The 18,276-nt window shown below is 41.6% G+C and overlaps 2 protein-coding genes across 2 annotated transcripts; both read right to left on the reverse strand.

Moving 5' to 3' along the window:
* Positions 1-1,494: 1,494 nt before the first annotated feature.
* On the reverse strand, positions 1,495-5,508 carry LOC122775986 (keratin, type II cytoskeletal 8-like). Its single transcript, XM_044036275.1, has 9 exons — positions 5,045-5,508; positions 3,761-3,969; positions 3,597-3,657; positions 3,408-3,503; positions 3,141-3,305; positions 2,921-3,046; positions 2,604-2,824; positions 2,454-2,509; positions 1,495-2,346 (listed from the first exon to the last, which is right to left on the reverse strand). Exons 1-9 carry the CDS (start codon positions 5,417-5,419, stop codon positions 2,207-2,209), a joined length of 1,449 nt encoding a protein of 482 aa, XP_043892210.1. The 5' UTR covers positions 5,420-5,508; the 3' UTR covers positions 1,495-2,206.
* A 3,294-nt stretch (positions 5,509-8,802) lies between these two features.
* Positions 8,803-12,811, reverse strand: LOC122776069 (keratin, type II cytoskeletal 8-like). Its single transcript, XM_044036421.1, has 9 exons — positions 12,350-12,811; positions 11,069-11,277; positions 10,905-10,965; positions 10,716-10,811; positions 10,449-10,613; positions 10,229-10,354; positions 9,912-10,132; positions 9,762-9,817; positions 8,803-9,654 (listed from the first exon to the last, which is right to left on the reverse strand). The coding sequence occupies exons 1-9, from the start codon at positions 12,722-12,724 to the stop codon at positions 9,515-9,517; spliced, it is 1,449 nt and encodes a 482-aa protein (XP_043892356.1). The 5' UTR covers positions 12,725-12,811; the 3' UTR covers positions 8,803-9,514.
* Between the last annotated feature and the right edge of the window lie 5,465 nt (positions 12,812-18,276).

Consider the following 18,276-nt stretch of genomic DNA (forward strand, 5'->3'; position numbering starts at 1 on the left):
ATTCTGGCCTAACAGCACAGCAATAACATAGACCATATATAAAAAGTGGATATAGTATTCCGGTTGCAAATCCAATTCCTGTTTTCAAGTGTATGGATTTGTGATTTGGCACCACATCCGTTTTTGAAAGTTCACAGACATTATCTGCAATCAGGCAAGTTCAAATTGTGTCCATTCAAATGTATTGCACTTTTATAGTCTTTTCTCCTCTAAATAGGAATGGAATTTTTAAAAAAAATCATAATGCATAAAGAAGCACAAAGCTCCAGCAAAACTTGCAACTCACACTGCAAACCAAAAGCCTTTGTCCATGTTTTATACACAGTCAGCTACAGGTTCAGCTTCATTTTAAATGTCCAAAAGGGAGACTGTGAATATGACATGATTGTTGAAAACTTCTGAAGCTGATGAATTGTGAGCAAACTCAGAATGCACAACATGTCCAGCCACAAGGCAAACAGACTACAACAGCAAGAACATAAACCGGAGGCTGCAGGTGAAACAGGACTAGATGGTGTGAGACTGGAAAAATGCGGCTTGGCCTGAATTTTAGATTTCTGCTTCAGATGGCTGGTTCAGAATGTGGTTTGTGAATTGTATCTATCAACTTACTCTTCCTACTTCTTCCTTGTGTCAACACTCCAGACCGGTGATGACAGTGGAATTCTTTTTCAACTTGTTTGCCTTACTACCAATCAATCTTAATGTGAATGCTACAGCCTGTCTGAGTGTTGTTGTTGACCACATTCATCTCTTCATAACTTGCATAACAGCACAAAGCAGAGGTCATCTCTGATTGGCTTCACAGGCAAAGACAATGAATAAGTGGACTTTAACGCTCCATATACAGTGTCATCCCCAATCTGAATAAATCTGTGAGATCAATCATTGGATGTATTACGAGAAGGAAAAACACCTGCAAATCATTTGAATTATGCAATGCAGTCATGTCATCGTGGACCAAAATCTAAAAGAAAAGTCTCCAACATTTGTAAAATCCATACCATGAAATACTGCAGAACCTATTGATACCTGATAAAGTGTCTGGTTGGTATACATATGTACAGTACCAGAGGTGGAATGGAACAAATTACATTTAATCACATTACTGTACATTAATCAATTGTGTGTGTGTGGGTGTGTGTGTTACTTTTATTCAATTAAAGAAAAGGCCTCATTAACTGTTGTTTGTGTTTGCTCTGATTGTTAAAACAAGCAACTCGTAACTTTTACTCTTAAGTTAAGTTTTAATGAGCCGTTTTTGTTTTTATATATACCCTGTTTTACTTGAATATAATATTGCCGTACTCTTTGCACACTATACTACACTATAGAGGGAGCTGCTCAACTAAGGAGGAAGTGTAGAAGTGGCACACCACTGCCACCATGTGAAACGACTGTCAGAAAGATGTCATTTTACTACCATTTTGATGCTATAGTTAAACATTCTTTGCATGACCCTTTTTCCACAATAATGAAGAGAAAGAGAGCTGATCATTTTAGTTCTCAGATTTATTTCATTCAGGTTCATTTGATGCCAGCTGCTGCAACATTTATGCATTGGTCACATTGCTGTCAAGGCTTTTACAAAATAAATCTGGTTTCAACGAAGGCAAGGAGTGGCAAAACAAAGCAGGGAAACATTTGACAGAATTGTAAAACAGAACTAGCCAGTGACCAATCAACTCAAGGTTTAAATGTAAACATGTAACATTACTCAAATGTATAATTCTTGTACTCTGTAGTTATAAGATTTGGTCAGTGACTTGATCTTTTTTTACTAAAACAGATATGTAGGATTTATGAACAGGTATACAAAAATTGGTCTGTCCATCTCAGCTCTGAGATCTAATTTCAGAGCACATTAACAGTCTAATACAGTTTATATTCTATAATTTCCTTGCTTTGTGTTAATGCTCCATTGCTTTTTTTCTTATTTGTTGGATGTCAGTGCAGAAAGACAACTATCTTTGTCTCGCTAACTGACCTGCCCATTGTATGTTTAGGGCCTTGTTATCCTTCAGATACTTTTGTCAATTCATGCTGAAGTGTGTAGTCAAAAATACAGCCAGTGATACTTGAACCATGGTGGCAGACATTTTACAAAAACATTTTTGGTTCTTTTTCTTGATGAACAGTATTAACAATATTGCATAGCACCCTGAATTTCAAAAGGTTCTGAAGGGGAAGAGGGACAGCTCTCCTTTTAAAAGTTGCGTCTGCTGCTGCTGCTTGATGTGACAACGGACTTGGTGATAGTGCCACCGCTCGTACTGCCATAACCAGACATGTTGCCACCATAGACATATCCGCCGCCGCCGCCGCCGCCGCTGGAGATGCCGTATCCTGGAAAGAGGAAAAAAGACAGAAGGTGTTTTCATTTGTCTCTCCATGTCTCATTATGGTCTGCTGGTTTGTGTTACTTGTGATGATGACGATGATGATGAACTTACCACCGCCTCCGGAGGACTGCTGCACATGAATGGTTGCACTGGAACCGCTGGCAAGTCTAATGTTGTAATGAAGCTCAGTTAGTCCTCAGTTCACAATTAAAACTTATACTGCAGGCACACATCAGCATTTAATATTCAAGTATGTCCCACCTGCTCTCCTCTCCCTCCAGCAGTTTCCTGTATGTGGCAATTTCAATATCCAGAGCCAGTTTGACGTTCATCAGCTCCTGGTATTCGCGCACTTGCCGGGCCATGTCCTGCTTGGCTCTCTGCAGAGCATCCTCCAGGTCCCTGATGCGGAGCTTGGCGTCCTTCACTGCCAGCTCACCGCGCTCCTCAGCCTCTGCGATCTGAGCCTCAAGGTTCACCCTCTGTGGAAAAATGACGTTGCAAATGATTCAGTAACACTGTAACCCCTTAAAAATGTGTATTGAGGCATCTGCCACGAGTTGTTTCTTCAAATATACCTGTCCTTTGACTGCCTCAATTTCATTCTGGAGACGGGCGATCATGCGGTTAAGTTCAGCAATCTCAGCTTTGGTTGTGCGCAGGTCCTCACCATATGATCCGGCTGAGGTCTGCATCTCCTCGTACTATAATGAAAATCACAAAAGGTTATCATGACAGTTATATTGAAGGTTAGTAGAGGTGCTGCACATGCTAAGACTAAAAGTGCTTTTCACTCACCTTCTGTTTGTACCAGCCCTCTGCTTCTGCCTTGCTCTTGTTGGCAATGTCCTCATACTGAGCACGAACTTCAGCGACAATGGAGTCCATGTCAAGGCTACGGCTGTTGTCCATCTCCACAATGACAGAGGTGTCCTTGATCTGGCCTTGCAGCTCACGAAGCTCCTACAGAAACAAAGGGTGATGTAAAACAGTGACTTATTTGTCTCAATTTGTTGTTATAAAACGATCAAATAAGTATGCTGAAGTAGATTTTATATTACATACAGCCTCATAGACGGCCCTGAGGAAGTTGATCTCATCCTGAAGAGCATCAGCCTTGGCCTCCAGCTCGACCTTGTTCATGTAGGCAGCATCAACATCCTGGAAAAGAACAGAAGTGCATATAGAAACAGTTAAAAGTGGCCACATAACACATCCAGGAAAATCTAAAGAACCATCGTGATGGATTTGTACCTTCTTCAGGAGAACAAACTCGTTCTCTGCAGCTGCACGTTTGTTGATTTCATCCTCGTACCTGGTGGAACACAAGGCAACATATTAGTTCATCTCCCCATGCAGAACATCCGCTCATTCTGTCATTATTGTACTCATGTTGGACATATCATGCCGACACTCACTTCCTCTTGAAGTCCTCAACCAGACCCTGCATGTTCCTGAGTTCACCCTCCAGCTTGACTTTCTCGTTGCCAAGCCCATCGAGCTGCCTGCGCAGGTTTGCAATGTAGGCCTCGAACATGCCCTCGATGTTGGAGCGGGTGGTGGTCTGGCCCTGCAGGAGGCTCCATTTGGTCTCCAGCATCTTGTTCTGCTGTTCCAGGAAACGGACCTGTGCAGAAAAAAAAAGAAGATTAACAAATGTTCCTCCACAAAATTATTTAACTGCATTTCTTACATAGTGAATAAATATATGTATTGGCTGAAGTTTACATTGCCATTGACTTCATGCTGTTTAGGGTGATTTTTGACTGTTGGCATCCACAATGCATTGCTGCCTTCTTCTTAAGGGTGTGTCCTGTGTCATGTGTGGCTTTAAGGTGCCTCACCTTTATCTACACGACTGAAAAGATAACTACATATCTGAAGTGCCACACCCTTGTCACAACACATTCCAACTCATTATGAACTCATACCTTTGTGTAAATGCTGTACAAGCGGCTGCCATACGCAACACATTGCATATCTTCAATTGCTTTTTTCTTAAAACAAAGTGTATTATAGTGAATGAATACTCAATACTCATGTGTTTCACCTATTGTTTGCCTTGTTTAGCTATGACTGATCCTGTTAGCTCTGCTGAGTTGTGAAGGCCACACATTCACTCCAGCCATAAAAACACTAGGTGTGGCAGATAAACCACACAAGACAAAGCAGAACATTATCATTAGAGTTACAGTGCTTAAGTATTTAGAGAGTCTCACTCTACATGAAGGCAAATTTCATACAGCTTGTAAGCAAAGACAATTGTGACTGTTGCATTAAAAACTAGTGAAAGCTGCATTATTGTTTCCTACAACAACCAGGTGATAGTTGAGATGACGACAGACTTTGGACTCTGTGGGCACAGTGCAGACAGATCCCTATTCTCTGTCAGGTGAAGGATAAGCAAGAAATATAATCCCCACCCATGTTTCCATAGTAGACAAAATGGACAGCACTACTTTAGCATTACTAGTGTCAGTAGAAGGCTACAATAGTTTTGTATGAATTCTAATTCCTCTGTAACTCATTGATAGATGCAAGGTTGACAGCTGTCTCGCTTTAGCAGCTTTGACAGTAAAAAAAACACAAAAAAAACATGTTTGCATCTAGAGAACAATGCTGTCTCTCTTAAAGGACAGCTGATGTAAGTACCCAATGAGGATTCAGGTTGTCATCACAAAGATAATCAGGCAAGAACCAACCTTGTCGATGAAGGAAGCAAAGCGGTTGTTGAGGGTCTTGATCTGCTCCTTCTCCTGGGTGCGGACAGCCTGGATGCTGGGGTCAATCTCCAGGTTCAGTGGGGCCAGTAGGCTCTGGTTCACTTGGACAGCTGTGATCGGTGCACCAATGAAGCCACCTGACGATGAGCTCGAACTGAAATAACCAGAACCGCCACCACCCATACTAGCACCACTGCCATAGCCAAAACTGGAACCTCCACTCATTCCACCCATTCCACCCATTCCAGAACCAACACCATAGCTGACTCTCTTGGTGTAGCTGCTGGTTGGTGCTAAAGACCTGCTGGAGGACCTGGTGCTGTAGCCTGAAACTGACAGTGTCTTCCTTGACATGGTGGCTGTTGAGTCTTGAGAGCAGAAGTGAACTGAAGATGAACAGACTTCAAAAGGAGAGCTAAATCCCTCTGAGTGTCTCACTGAAGACTCCAGCCTGCTTATATGACTGCGCTGAGCCAGGGGGAGGATCCTTCTCAGCCACCAAAACCTGTACTCTCACTTTTGCTGTCCAGCCTCCCCTCCACCTCAGCCTACACGCCTCTAGCTCTGAATGACAGGAGTGGCCTTTCCAGTAAAACAGGTAGAAATCAGAATTTCAGAGTTCTCACCAGGAGTTTGATCTCATCTGTATGTGTACTGTACTTTGAGTGCTGAGTTGTAGAGGTGTGGGTACTGATAGATCTCGTCACATAATCTCAAGCAAGAGTTTGTGGTTACCATCTTCTTGGTTGTCTCTCGACTTACACAAGAGCACACCACCAACTGGACTGAGGGGTGTCATGCTCCAGCTAGTGTGCACAGACAGAGCCTGCATTCCATGCACTTATAAGATATGGAGGTGCTCACATTGGTCTGCTAAATTTCTGCATGCACCACAGTGGCCATGGGCAGATAATAACATTTACGTCACAGGGATCAAAGCAGACTGTTTGTTGTAACTTTCTTTCATACTTATTGATTTGAATTATTATTTGAGTAATGCATTAAGTAATGGTTAAAAGAGAGGAAGTGGTTGTATTCTGTAATGGGTTTTTCGTTGTTTGGTTCACGCCTGCAGTATATACTTGCAACCACTGTGTGGCATCGTTTAACTGTGAAATGTTGTCCTCTACAGGTGTCTCCTTTTTTACCTCAGAGTAAGAACAGCCCCCGGCAGTGTGTGTTGCCTTGTGTTTTTGGCTTCTCTGTTAGCTTATGTGTGTTAGCCGGCGAAACCCACATGCAAGAAGAATGTTTTAGTGAATCCTGCACCTTCTGCAATAAAAAGGAAGGACTGAACGATCGTCTCCATACGCCTTATTTGCATAGACACAGTTAAATCATATCACGGTTGCAGAAATGTGGAAGCAAAAAGTATGATCCTGGCCTAACAGCACAGCAATAGCATAGACCATATACTGTATAAAAAGTGGATATAGTATTCCAGTAACAAATCCAACTCCTGATTTGTGATTTGGCAGTTTTTGAAAGTGGAAGTTCACAGACATTATCTGCAATCAAGTAAGTTGCCTATCAAATTGCGTCCACCCAAATGTGTTGTACTTTTTAAATCTTTTGTTCTCTAAATAAGAACGGAATTTAAAAAAAACATCAACTTTTTATGCCATTGTGACAGGTCGTCTGCCTCCCTGCCACTATATGGTACTATGCCAATGAACAGAGCATACTGTTTGAGGGATGGTACAATGCATCCTGGGTGGGTGCACAATTCTTGCCATTCAGCGCGACCGGCTGCTGGGGTCGTTGGGGAAGCATCGCTCCGCCGGAAACCCTTCCTGGATGTGCTTGCCCGCTCCTTTCGCTGGGTGATTGGCCTGCGGCACGAATAGTTATTCCTCAGTCTCTCTGGGGCGTCACTGTGGCTTACAGAGCTATAGCCGTTTTCACTATCAATTAATATATCCCGTCCCGAGTTATAAGGCTGATTGCTTAAGGGGCATCTATTGTTGTTGTTGTGTTTATATGTGTTTTACGTAGTTCCTTACTTTCTATTATTTAGTGTTTATTTGTATTTGTGTAAAGTTAATTCATCTGGTTTCCTCCCTACCAGTCCTGTGTAGCCCCTTTGGCATGTTTTTGGTTAGGTGCTGTGGCCCAGAGGCGGCAGTCCAGTCCTTGGTGGAGGTTCCCTTCACAATTCCCTTTTTCATTTGATGTGTGAGTGCAGTGTCACGGGTGTTTTAAGTCACGGACCCTTCTACTTTGGTTTGTCCCTGCCGTCTTGTAAGCTCCAGCCCTTTCCCTTGATTTTTATTCTTGCTTGGTGCTAATTATATGCTATTATTATTATTATTGTGAGTAACTGGTGTGTGGGAAATTTTGTTAATTGATTATTTTTGTTTAAAATTAATGAAGATTAAGCGTTAGAAGTAGAATTTCCTGCGGGTGAAACACCTCCTCGCTCATGCCACACTATTGAAGAAGAAGAAAGCTCTAGCAAAACTGGCAACCGACACCATTAACTGCTCAGAAATGTTTACTGGTTGCAAGTCAGTAATATGTTAATTCCTTGTTTAACTCACACTGCAAACCAGAAGCGTTCGTTCATGATTTATACAGAGTCTGTCAACAATACAAGCTGTCTTTCAGCTACAGGTTCAGCTTCATTTTAAATGTCCAAAAGGGAGACTGTGACTATGACATGATTGTTGAAAACTTCTGAAGCTGATGAATTGTGAGCAAACTCAGAATGCACAACATGTCCAGCCACAAGGCAAACAGACTACAACAGCAGGAACATAAACCGGAGGCTGCAGGTGAAACAGGACTAGATGGTGTGAGACTGGAAAAATGCGGCTTGGCCTGAATTTTAGATTTCTGCTTCAGATGGCTGGTTGTATCTATCAACTTACTCTTTCTTCTTCTTCTTTGTGTCAACACTCCAGACCGGTGATGACAGTGTAATTCTTTTCACTTGTTGGCACCTTACTACCAATCAGTCTTACCACGAGAGGCAGGGCAGGACAACTCATACAGTGGTTTATACAGATAAATAAATAAAAATGATCAGGTTCTCAATAGTATTTCGGGGGGGCATTTCTGTCCTGTGGGGGGGCATGACAAGAAATAATAGAGATCCACTGCATTGGATGTATTACAAGAAGGAAAAACACCTGCAAAACATTTGAATTATGCAATGCAGTCATGTCATCGTGGACCAAAATCTAAAAGAAAAGTCTCCAACATTTGTAAAATCCATACCATGAAATACTGCAGTACCCATTGATACCTGATAAAGTGTCTGGTTGGTATACATATGTACAGTACCAGAGGTGGAATGGAACAAATTACATTTAATCACATTACTGTACATTAATCAATTGTGTGTGCGTGTGTTTGCGTGTGTGTGCCCATGTGCGTGTGTGTGTTTCAAAATCTAAAATGTTACTTTTATTCAATTAAAGAAAAGGACTCATTAACTGTTGTTTGTGTTTGCTCTGATTGTTTAAACACACAACTAAGTAACTTTTACTCTTAAGTAAAGTTTTAATGAGCTGTTTTTTTTTTTTAACTTGAATATAATATTGCCGTACTCTTTGCACACTATACTACACTATAGAGGGAGCTGCTCAACTAAGGAGGAAGTGTAAAAGTGGCACACCACTGCCACCATGTGAAACGACTGTCAGAAAGATGTCATTTTACTACCATTTTGATGCTATAGTTAAACATTCTTTGCATGACCCTTTTTCCACAATAATGAAGAGAAAGAGAGCTGATCATTTTAGTTCTCAGATTTATTTCATTCAGGTTCATTTGATGCCAGCTGCTGCAACATTTATGCATTGGTCACATTGCTGTCAAGGCTTTTACAAAATAAATCTGGTTTCAACGAAGGCAAGGAGTGGCAAAACAAAGCAGGGAAACATTTGACAGAATTGTAAAACAGAACTAGCCAGTGACCAATCAACTCAAGGTTTAAATGTAAACATGTAACATTACTCAAATGTATAATTCTTGTACTCTGTAGTTATAAGATTTGGTCAGTGACTTGATCTTTTTTTACTAAAACAGATATGTAGGATTTATGAACAGGTATACAAAAATTGGTCTGTCCATCTCAGCTCTGAGATCTAATTTCAGAGCACATTAACAGTCTAATACAGTTTATATTCTATAATTTCCTTGCTTTGTGTTAATGCTCCATTGCTTTTTTTCTTATTTGTTGGATGTCAGTGCAGAAAGACAACTATCTTTGTCTCGCTAACTGACCTGCCCATTGTATGTTTAGGGCCTTGTTATCCTTCAGATACTTTTGTCAATTCATGCTGAAGTGTGTAGTCAAAAATACAGCCAGTGATACTTGAACCATGGTGGCAGACATTTTACAAAAACATTTTTGGTTCTTTTTCTTGATGAACAGTATTAACAATATTGCATAGCACCCTGAATTTCAAAAGGTTCTGAAGGGGAAGAGGGACAGCTCTCCTTTTAAAAGTTGCGTCTGCTGCTGCTGCTTGATGTGACAACGGACTTGGTGATAGTGCCACCGCTCGTACTGCCATAACCAGACATGTTGCCACCATAGACATATCCGCCGCCGCCGCCGCCGCCGCTGGAGATGCCGTATCCTGGAAAGAGGAAAAAAGACAGAAGGTGTTTTCATTTGTCTCTCCATGTCTCATTATGGTCTGCTGGTTTGTGTTACTTGTGATGATGACGATGATGATGAACTTACCACCGCCTCCGGAGGACTGCTGCACATGAATGGTTGCACTGGAACCGCTGGCAAGTCTAATGTTGTAATGAAGCTCAGTTAGTCCTCAGTTCACAATTAAAACTTATACTGCAGGCACACATCAGCATTTAATATTCAAGTATGTCCCACCTGCTCTCCTCTCCCTCCAGCAGTTTCCTGTATGTGGCAATTTCAATATCCAGAGCCAGTTTGACGTTCATCAGCTCCTGGTATTCGCGCACTTGCCGGGCCATGTCCTGCTTGGCTCTCTGCAGAGCATCCTCCAGGTCCCTGATGCGGAGCTTGGCGTCCTTCACTGCCAGCTCACCGCGCTCCTCAGCCTCTGCGATCTGAGCCTCAAGGTTCACCCTCTGTGGAAAAATGACGTTGCAAATGATTCAGTAACACTGTAACCCCTTAAAAATGTGTATTGAGGCATCTGCCACGAGTTGTTTCTTCAAATATACCTGTCCTTTGACTGCCTCAATTTCATTCTGGAGACGGGCGATCATGCGGTTAAGTTCAGCAATCTCAGCTTTGGTTGTGCGCAGGTCCTCACCATATGATCCGGCTGAGGTCTGCATCTCCTCGTACTATAATGAAAATCACAAAAGGTTATCATGACAGTTATATTGAAGGTTAGTAGAGGTGCTGCACACGCTAAGACTAAAAGTGCTTTTCACTCACCTTCTGTTTGTACCAGGTCTCTGCTTCTGCCTTGCTCTTGTTGGCAATGTCCTCATACTGAGCACGAACTTCAGCGACAATGGAGTCCATGTCAAGGCTACGGCTGTTGTCCATCTCCACAATGACAGAGGTGTCCTTGATCTGGCCTTGCAGCTCACGAAGCTCCTACAGAAACAAAGGGTGATGTAAAACAGTGACTTATTTGTCTCAATTTGTTGTTATAAAACGATCAAATAAGTATGCTGAAGTAGATTTTATATTACATACAGCCTCATAGACGGCCCTGAGGAAGTTGATCTCATCCTGAAGAGCATCAGCCTTGGCCTCCAGCTCGACCTTGTTCATGTAGGCAGCATCAACATCCTGGAAAAGAACAGAAGTGCATATAGAAACAGTTAAAAGTGGCCACATAACACATCCAGGAAAATCTAAAGAACCATCGTGATGGATTTGTACCTTCTTCAGGAGAACAAACTCGTTCTCTGCAGCTGCACGTTTGTTGATTTCATCCTCGTACCTGGTGGAACACAAGGCAACATATTAGTTCATCTCCCCATGCAGAACATCCGCTCATTCTGTCATTATTGTACTCATGTTGGACATATCATGCCGACACTCACTTCCTCTTGAAGTCCTCAACCAGACCCTGCATGTTCCTGAGTTCACCCTCCAGCTTGACTTTCTCGTTGCCAAGCCCATCGAGCTGCCTGCGCAGGTTTGCAATGTAGGCCTCGAACATGCCCTCGATGTTGGAGCGGGTGGTGGTCTGGTCCTGCAGGAGGCTCCATTTGGTCTCCAGCATCTTGTTCTGCTGTTCCAGGAAACGGACCTGTGCAGAAAAAAAAAGAAGATTAACAAATGTTCCTCCACAAAATTATTTAACTCTTTCTTACATAGTGAATAAATATATGTATTGGCTGAAGTTTACATTGCCATTGACTTCATGCTGTTTAGGGTGATTTTTGACTGTTGGCATCCACAATGCATTGCTGCCTTCTTCTTAAGGGTGTGTCCTGTGTCATGTGTGGCTTTAAGGTGCCTCACCTTTATCTACACGACTGAAAAGATAACTACATATCTGAAGTGCCACACCCTTGTCACAACACATTCCAACTCATTATGAACTCATACCTTTGTGTAAATGCTGTACAAGCGGCTGCCATACGCAACACATTGCATATCTTCAATTGCTTTTTTCTTAAAACAAAGTGTATTATTGTGAATGAATACTCAATACTCATGTGTTTCACCTATTGTTTGCCTTGTTTAGCTATGACTGATCCTGTTAGCTCTGCTGAGTTGTGAAGGCCACACATTCACTCCAGCCATAAAAACACTAGGTGTGGCAGATAAACCACACAAGACAAAGCAGAACATTATCATTAGAGTTACAGTGCTTAAGTAATTAGAGAGTCTCACTCTACATGAAGGCAAATTTCATACAGCTTGTAAGCAAAGACAATTGTGACTGTTGCATTAAAAACTAGTGAAAGCTGCATTATTGTTTCCTACAACAACCAGGTGATAGTTGAGATGACGACAGACTTTGGACTCTGTGGGCACAGTGCAGACAGATCCCTATTCTCTGTCAGGTGAAGGATAAGCAAGAAATATAATCCCCACCCATGTTTCCATAGTAGACAAAATGGACAGCACTACTTTAGCATTACTAGTGTCAGTAGAAGGCTACAATAGTTTTGCATGAATTCTAATTCCTCTGTAACTCATTGATAGATGCAAGGTTGACAGCTGTCTCGCTTTAGCAGCTTTGACAGTAAAAAAACACAAAAAAAACATGTTTGCATCTAGAGAACAATGCTGTCTCTCTTAAAGGACAGCTGATGTAAGTACCCAATGAGGATTCAGGTTGTCATCACAAAGATAATCAGGCAGGAACCAACCTTGTCGATGAAGGAAGCAAAGCGGTTGTTGAGGGTCTTGATCTGCTCCTTCTCCTGGGTGCGGACAGCCTGGATGCTGGGGTCAATCTCCAGGTTCAGTGGGGCCAGTAGGCTCTGGTTCACTTGGACAGCTGTGATCGGTGCACCAATGAAGCCACCTGACGATGAGCTCGAACCGAAATAACCAGAACCGCCACCACCCATACTAGCACCACTGCCATAGCCAAAACTGGAACCTCCACTCATTCCACCCATTCCACCCATTCCAGAACCAACACCATAGCTGACTCTCTTGGTGTAGCTGCTGGTTGGTGCTAAAGACCTGCTGGAGGACCTGGTGTTGTAGCTTGAGACTGACAGTGTCTTCCTTGACATGGTGGCTGTTGAGTCTTGAGAGCAGAAGAGAACTGAAGATGAGCAGACTTCAAAAGGAGAGCTAAATCCCTCTGAGTGTCTCACTGAAGACTCTAGCCGGCTTATATGGCTGCGTTGAGCCAGGGGGAGGATCCTCCTTCTCAGCCACCACAACCTGTACTCTCACTTTTGCTGTCCAGCCTCCCCTCCACCTCAGCCTACACGCCTCTAGCTCTGAATGACAGGAGTGGCCTTTCCTGTAAAACAGGTAGGTAGGGATTGTCAGCAGATAAGCAGAGACACACCCTGCACCAGGACAGGCTCAGGAAAGAGGCATGTAAAAAAAAAAGCAGCAAGAACTTGTAATTATATAAGGAGACATAATAAGTTTTTTAACTTAATTTCATTGGATTTTTCATACATTGTGGCAAAAAGAAAAGATGTATAATTTCTTTTGGGTTGTGTGTTTGTTTGTTTTTCAAAAATCATAAATGCATAAAGATACACACAAACACACAGTACATACACTCCTGCTCTGAAATATACTCATTATATGATACATTAGCTATCATATAAATAGATCAGTAGAAACTTGAATATGATATGTAATTAAGTTAGTGTTGCTATTAGTAAAAGTAGTATTTATATTTATGATCAGCAAAGGCACTTGCAAACCTTTTTCAAGCAGGCATAAGTCTGGTTCTTCCTTCATGCATGTGCTAATTGGAAAAGTAGACAGCAGTGCAGGCGGTGACATTAAATCAAGTATTGCTTTGGATTATACAACTGATTCAACATCTTAATGTAAAGTAGTTAAATTTGCTTCACCTTACTACTTAAAAAAAAAAAAAAGGGCAGCCCATGGCCAAGTGGAAAGGGAACTTGACTTGTAACCAGAGGGTCGCCAGTTCAAATCCCCACCCGGCCAAAAATGTACCCCTGAGCAACCCCCAATGCTCACCAGGCGCTACTCAGTGTGGCAGCCCACTGCTCCTAATTCTAGGATGGGTCAAAATGCAGAGGAAAACTTTCCCTAAGGGGTTAATAAAAAAAAACTAACTAACTTTAAACAGTCAGCGGTCAGATTATAATCCAGCTGTGTGAGCATTTTGCATGAGTAGTTTGCTGCTAATAACACTTTAGTCTTTTGTAATTCATAGTATCAGAATGAAATCCCACACGCATGACGTTATTGCTACTTTAACCTTATGGTGTAAAGCTTATTTTTGGATGTGTTTTGACCTTTTAAATGCATAACCCAATAATGTTTTTAAAATCCAGTTTTGAAGTTGATTAAAGTCAACTCTAAAACACTGAATTTGTTTTGTCCCTTCTCTTGCAACGTGTTTTACAAACATTTAACTGCCCAAACAAGTTATTCACACACAAGTTGAAGAATGGTCACAAGAGGGGTGTGACAGTCTCTAGCATCTAACTCACTCCACCTCCTCCCTGAGACTTTTGCTGTAGTGCAAGATTGTCACACAATACTCCCTACATTTGTACTGAATGTAATGTGATTATAACGTTTGCGTAGGAGACTGTGTAACTTGGGAATAACTAAATGAAACCCTTGTTTTTGCATAGTTAATGTATAGTTGAAGAGGATTTGGCCAGCACCATGTTGAGGTTTTGCAAACAGGAGTTTGATGTTTGGACGATACCAGCTGTGTTGTCCACTCAAGTCATCATTTGCAATTGAAATAGAAAACTAGCGACTGAGACCATTAACTCCTCAGGAAAATGTTTACTGATGGAGAATAGACGCATTTTCCCATAGATTTCCACTCAAACAGAGTTTGTTTTTGTTTTTTTGTAACTAGCAGAGTCGTCCTTTAGTGGCTAATCAATACATTGTTGCTTTGGAAGACATTGTCCATTTTTATGAATTGATTTGTGATTTAATAGCTCTTAAAACAACCTTGTATTAAGCAAAAGTAGTTTGCAAATATAGTGTGACAGCGTTATTGTCATTAGCAGCCTGCAAAAGTCCTGTCAGATAAGTTCTGACCAGGTTCTCTCAGGTTCTCCTCAAGTTTCTCCTGACTGTTTGCATCTGTCTCAATATCTCATCATCTGCAGCTTGGTAAATGTCTGGGGGCTGCAGCTCACACACTTTGGATTGTTATTGTGGTGTGGTCCCAGGCCAGGACCAGCAGCCTGTCACGCTCAACCCACATAACAAGCAACAAAATTTATGTTCAGTGCTGAAAGAGTGCTCTATTGCTTTTGGACAGAGGTCACAATACTTGATAAAATACCACAAATGAGATCTAATTAAGTTCCACCATGCTAATGCAAGTTTGACACCAACATCACAACTACAGAAAAGAAAAGAAAAGACAGTCAAAGGAAGTTACTTCTAAACCGGTGTCCCGCATGCATAATTTTATGCATTTGCAAAACAGTTTCAGGAATTATTTTGCAAATAAACAAAATAGAGCTTGGATTTCTGCTCGGCCTTGTTTTACTACGTCAGTAGTATTCTAGTTAAAACTCAAGACAGGTAGAACTACTACAACAATGTATGATATGAAAGTTATTCAAACAAATGCCTCCGGCAGAGTTATGTATCATTAAAGTCTTGTTACAACAGCCAGTGAAAAGGATTATTTGTCAGCGTCATGACACACAAAATGATGTGTGGCAGACTTACAGTAGAAGAGTGTCATTCATTTTATATTAGTTCTTGTTTTGGTCAAAACACTGTTGCACATGAATCAGTGATGCATATTACAGACCCCAGATTTAATGGTTGTTGTTTTCTTCGTCCTCTTTTCTTTTTTCTCTGTGTACACATTTGACCACACCCAGTTGTTCCACAATCAAACACTTGTTTCTTTCCTCTGCACCTTCGGTGTAGGTGAGGCCTGCATTCTTTGTCATTCCTCCCATTCTTCACATGCACATGCCTTCAATTTCTACTATGGTGTGGAACTTTACTCTAAAGCTCAAATCTCTGCTGTCCAGCAGCTATTTGGTGAAAATGTATGTGCTGGTTTCTTTTAAAAATCGAAGAGCGAGCACTGAAGTCCCAACGAGAACACACACACACACCTGTACGGACATGCACACAGCAGACACCTGTATCTCTCGCTGTTTTATTAAAACAGAAACATGTAATGCACATGCTTGTTTGCTGCATGATGGCATTAAATCAAATGCGCACATCCAGGCTCTTACAACCGTCGCGACGATTGGGGCGTTTGATAAATGTGGATAAAGACTGAGGAGGTTTCAGTGGGGAAGCTAAGAATCCAGAAAAGCCACTGATGATATAACGTGATGAAAAGGGTGGACACAGAAATCAACCCTTTACTGTGTACGTTGTCTGTGCTTGTTTGAAAATGTCATCAGTCATGGCTGTCATAAATTAACAGTCAGTCAGTTTCGGTTTTATGTGGAGAAACTCAGCGTGCAGACCCTAATGTGCATGTTATCACATGTGTGGGGCGACGTGTGTGAGAAGGGTTTCAATTGGTTTAGTAAAGTGAGTATGAAAAATAAGAATGTGGCCACAGGTGGGGCAGGGTGAGACTTTCTTTTTTTTTTTTGCTCCGTAAATGCATCAGTGTAGTAATAAAGCTGCATTTGCATTGTTTCTTAGTGGAGTGTGAATCAAAGCTGTTTAGCTTGTAAAAAATTCAAATAGTTCTCAAATAGTTGTAACACTATAAAAAGATAAAGCTTTGCAGAAACACAATTGCAAGATATGTGCAGGATACACAAAATAATGTTTCTGTTGGGGTTTTTTTTAATGAAAGAAGCTCATTCTCTTTCTTTTTCATTCAGTATTGTTTAATTCACTGAAGCCAAGCAAAGGGGAAGCGGTTGCACAGCAGCCGCTTCTGAGCCTTGAATGAATACTTCTCCAAAGAATGCCTTTAAAAGTAAAAGCCAGTGAAAGTGTTGCCACCTCAACCTCTGCCTCCCACATTCCCCAGTCTGTGCTCTCATGTCGCTTTCAACGCCCACAGAGATACGCAGGCTTCACCTCTCACACACCCATTTTGCACACTCATCAAGTCATATAAGACGATTGATTGAGTAATACTTATTGGCGATCAATTAAGTTCTTGCACCTGTAAGCCAAATAAATTAATTGAAGTCACCGGTGCATGAAGTTTTTGAGAAAAAAACAAAACATTTCCGACACAATACACACAATTTCTGAAACTGCTGTCACATTAGGTGATTTTATTTCACATTTCACAACAAAACAAAGTTTTAGATATGTATGTGTGTGTGCGCGCATGTGTGCGCGCATGTAGCCTACTTGCAAGACTTTTCCTTTGAACAGCTGCAGCATGTGTAAACTGGGTGTGGGAGCTTTGCACTGTTGTTTGGCAGCCTGTGCTGCTTCATGCCGAATGTCTGAATGAGCAACTATGCATAAAACAAAAATAAAAGTGGAGAAAGACTCAGTATTTCAAGGCAAAGTTGTTTTTATTAACTGTGAAGGAAAGCCATGTGCAAATGACTCAGACCCAATGTTGTCATACTGACAAATTATATCACAAAGATGAGGGAAGAAAAGTTGTTTTTAATGTATGTTTATTGTTTGGGTATGGATGGTTGGAACAAGGTGATTCGGTTGACTGGTGATTTCATATGAACACGCATTAAAGTGACAGCTATCACGAGGAGGACGCCGATCAACTGGTTGCTAGCACATATTTGATCAGTGCGACACTCAGGTGACTGAGAATATCAATGTCAACAGTCAGTCGACAGAGTGATATTATGGGAGGATTACAGGTTGCAGAGTGTGGCATTTGCGAGTGTCGTGAGCAGCGCTCCATTGTTTCCTAAAGTCAAGTTTACACTATACAACATTCAAAGACAGTAGATGACTGTGTGATCCACACTATACTAAGCCCTTTCTTCTGACTGTGAGTCTTTGAGGTCATCGATAGTTTGCGCTACCTGAATGAGCAGCGAGGACAAGAGTCAGACATAAAACGCTTCAGCAGACCAAGACATGTTGGACAATGCTATGCTTCCAACTTTGCGGCAAGAGTTTAAGGAAAAGCCTTTTCTATTCCAACATGACTGTGCCTCAGTGCACAGAGCAACAACTGTAAAAACATGTTTAGATGACTTTGATGTGGAAGACCTTGACTGACCAGACCTCAACCCCATCGAGCACCTTTGGGACGAACTGGATCAGAGATTTTGATCCAGGCCTTCTCGTCCAGCATCAGCGTCTGACCTCATCAATGCTCTACAGAATGACTTGCACAAATCTGCATAGAATGTCACGTCAGTGAACATTTTCCTGAGGAGTTAATGGTCTCAATTGCTAGTTTGGGGTTTTTTTGTGTTTTTTTTTCAATTGCACATAATGTCAGTTTTGTAAATTATGCTCCAATTAGGTTGACCAGGTGTCCTGCTTGCCCATCGTCCCGTATCCTGCATATTGAGAATTAATCAGCTCTAGACTGATGCTTTCCTTAAAGTAAATGTATACATCTGATCTTACGACAGTAAAAAAAAGGAGGGTGGCTGTCACAGTGGAGCTGCTAGACCCGGGACCTGCAACCTTTACGATGGAAAGAACCATTTTTTTGTCC

Source organism: Solea senegalensis, linkage group LG10 (assembly GCF_019176455.1).
Source record: "Solea senegalensis isolate Sse05_10M linkage group LG10, IFAPA_SoseM_1, whole genome shotgun sequence".
NCBI classification, from domain to species: domain Eukaryota; kingdom Metazoa; phylum Chordata; class Actinopteri; order Pleuronectiformes; family Soleidae; genus Solea; species Solea senegalensis.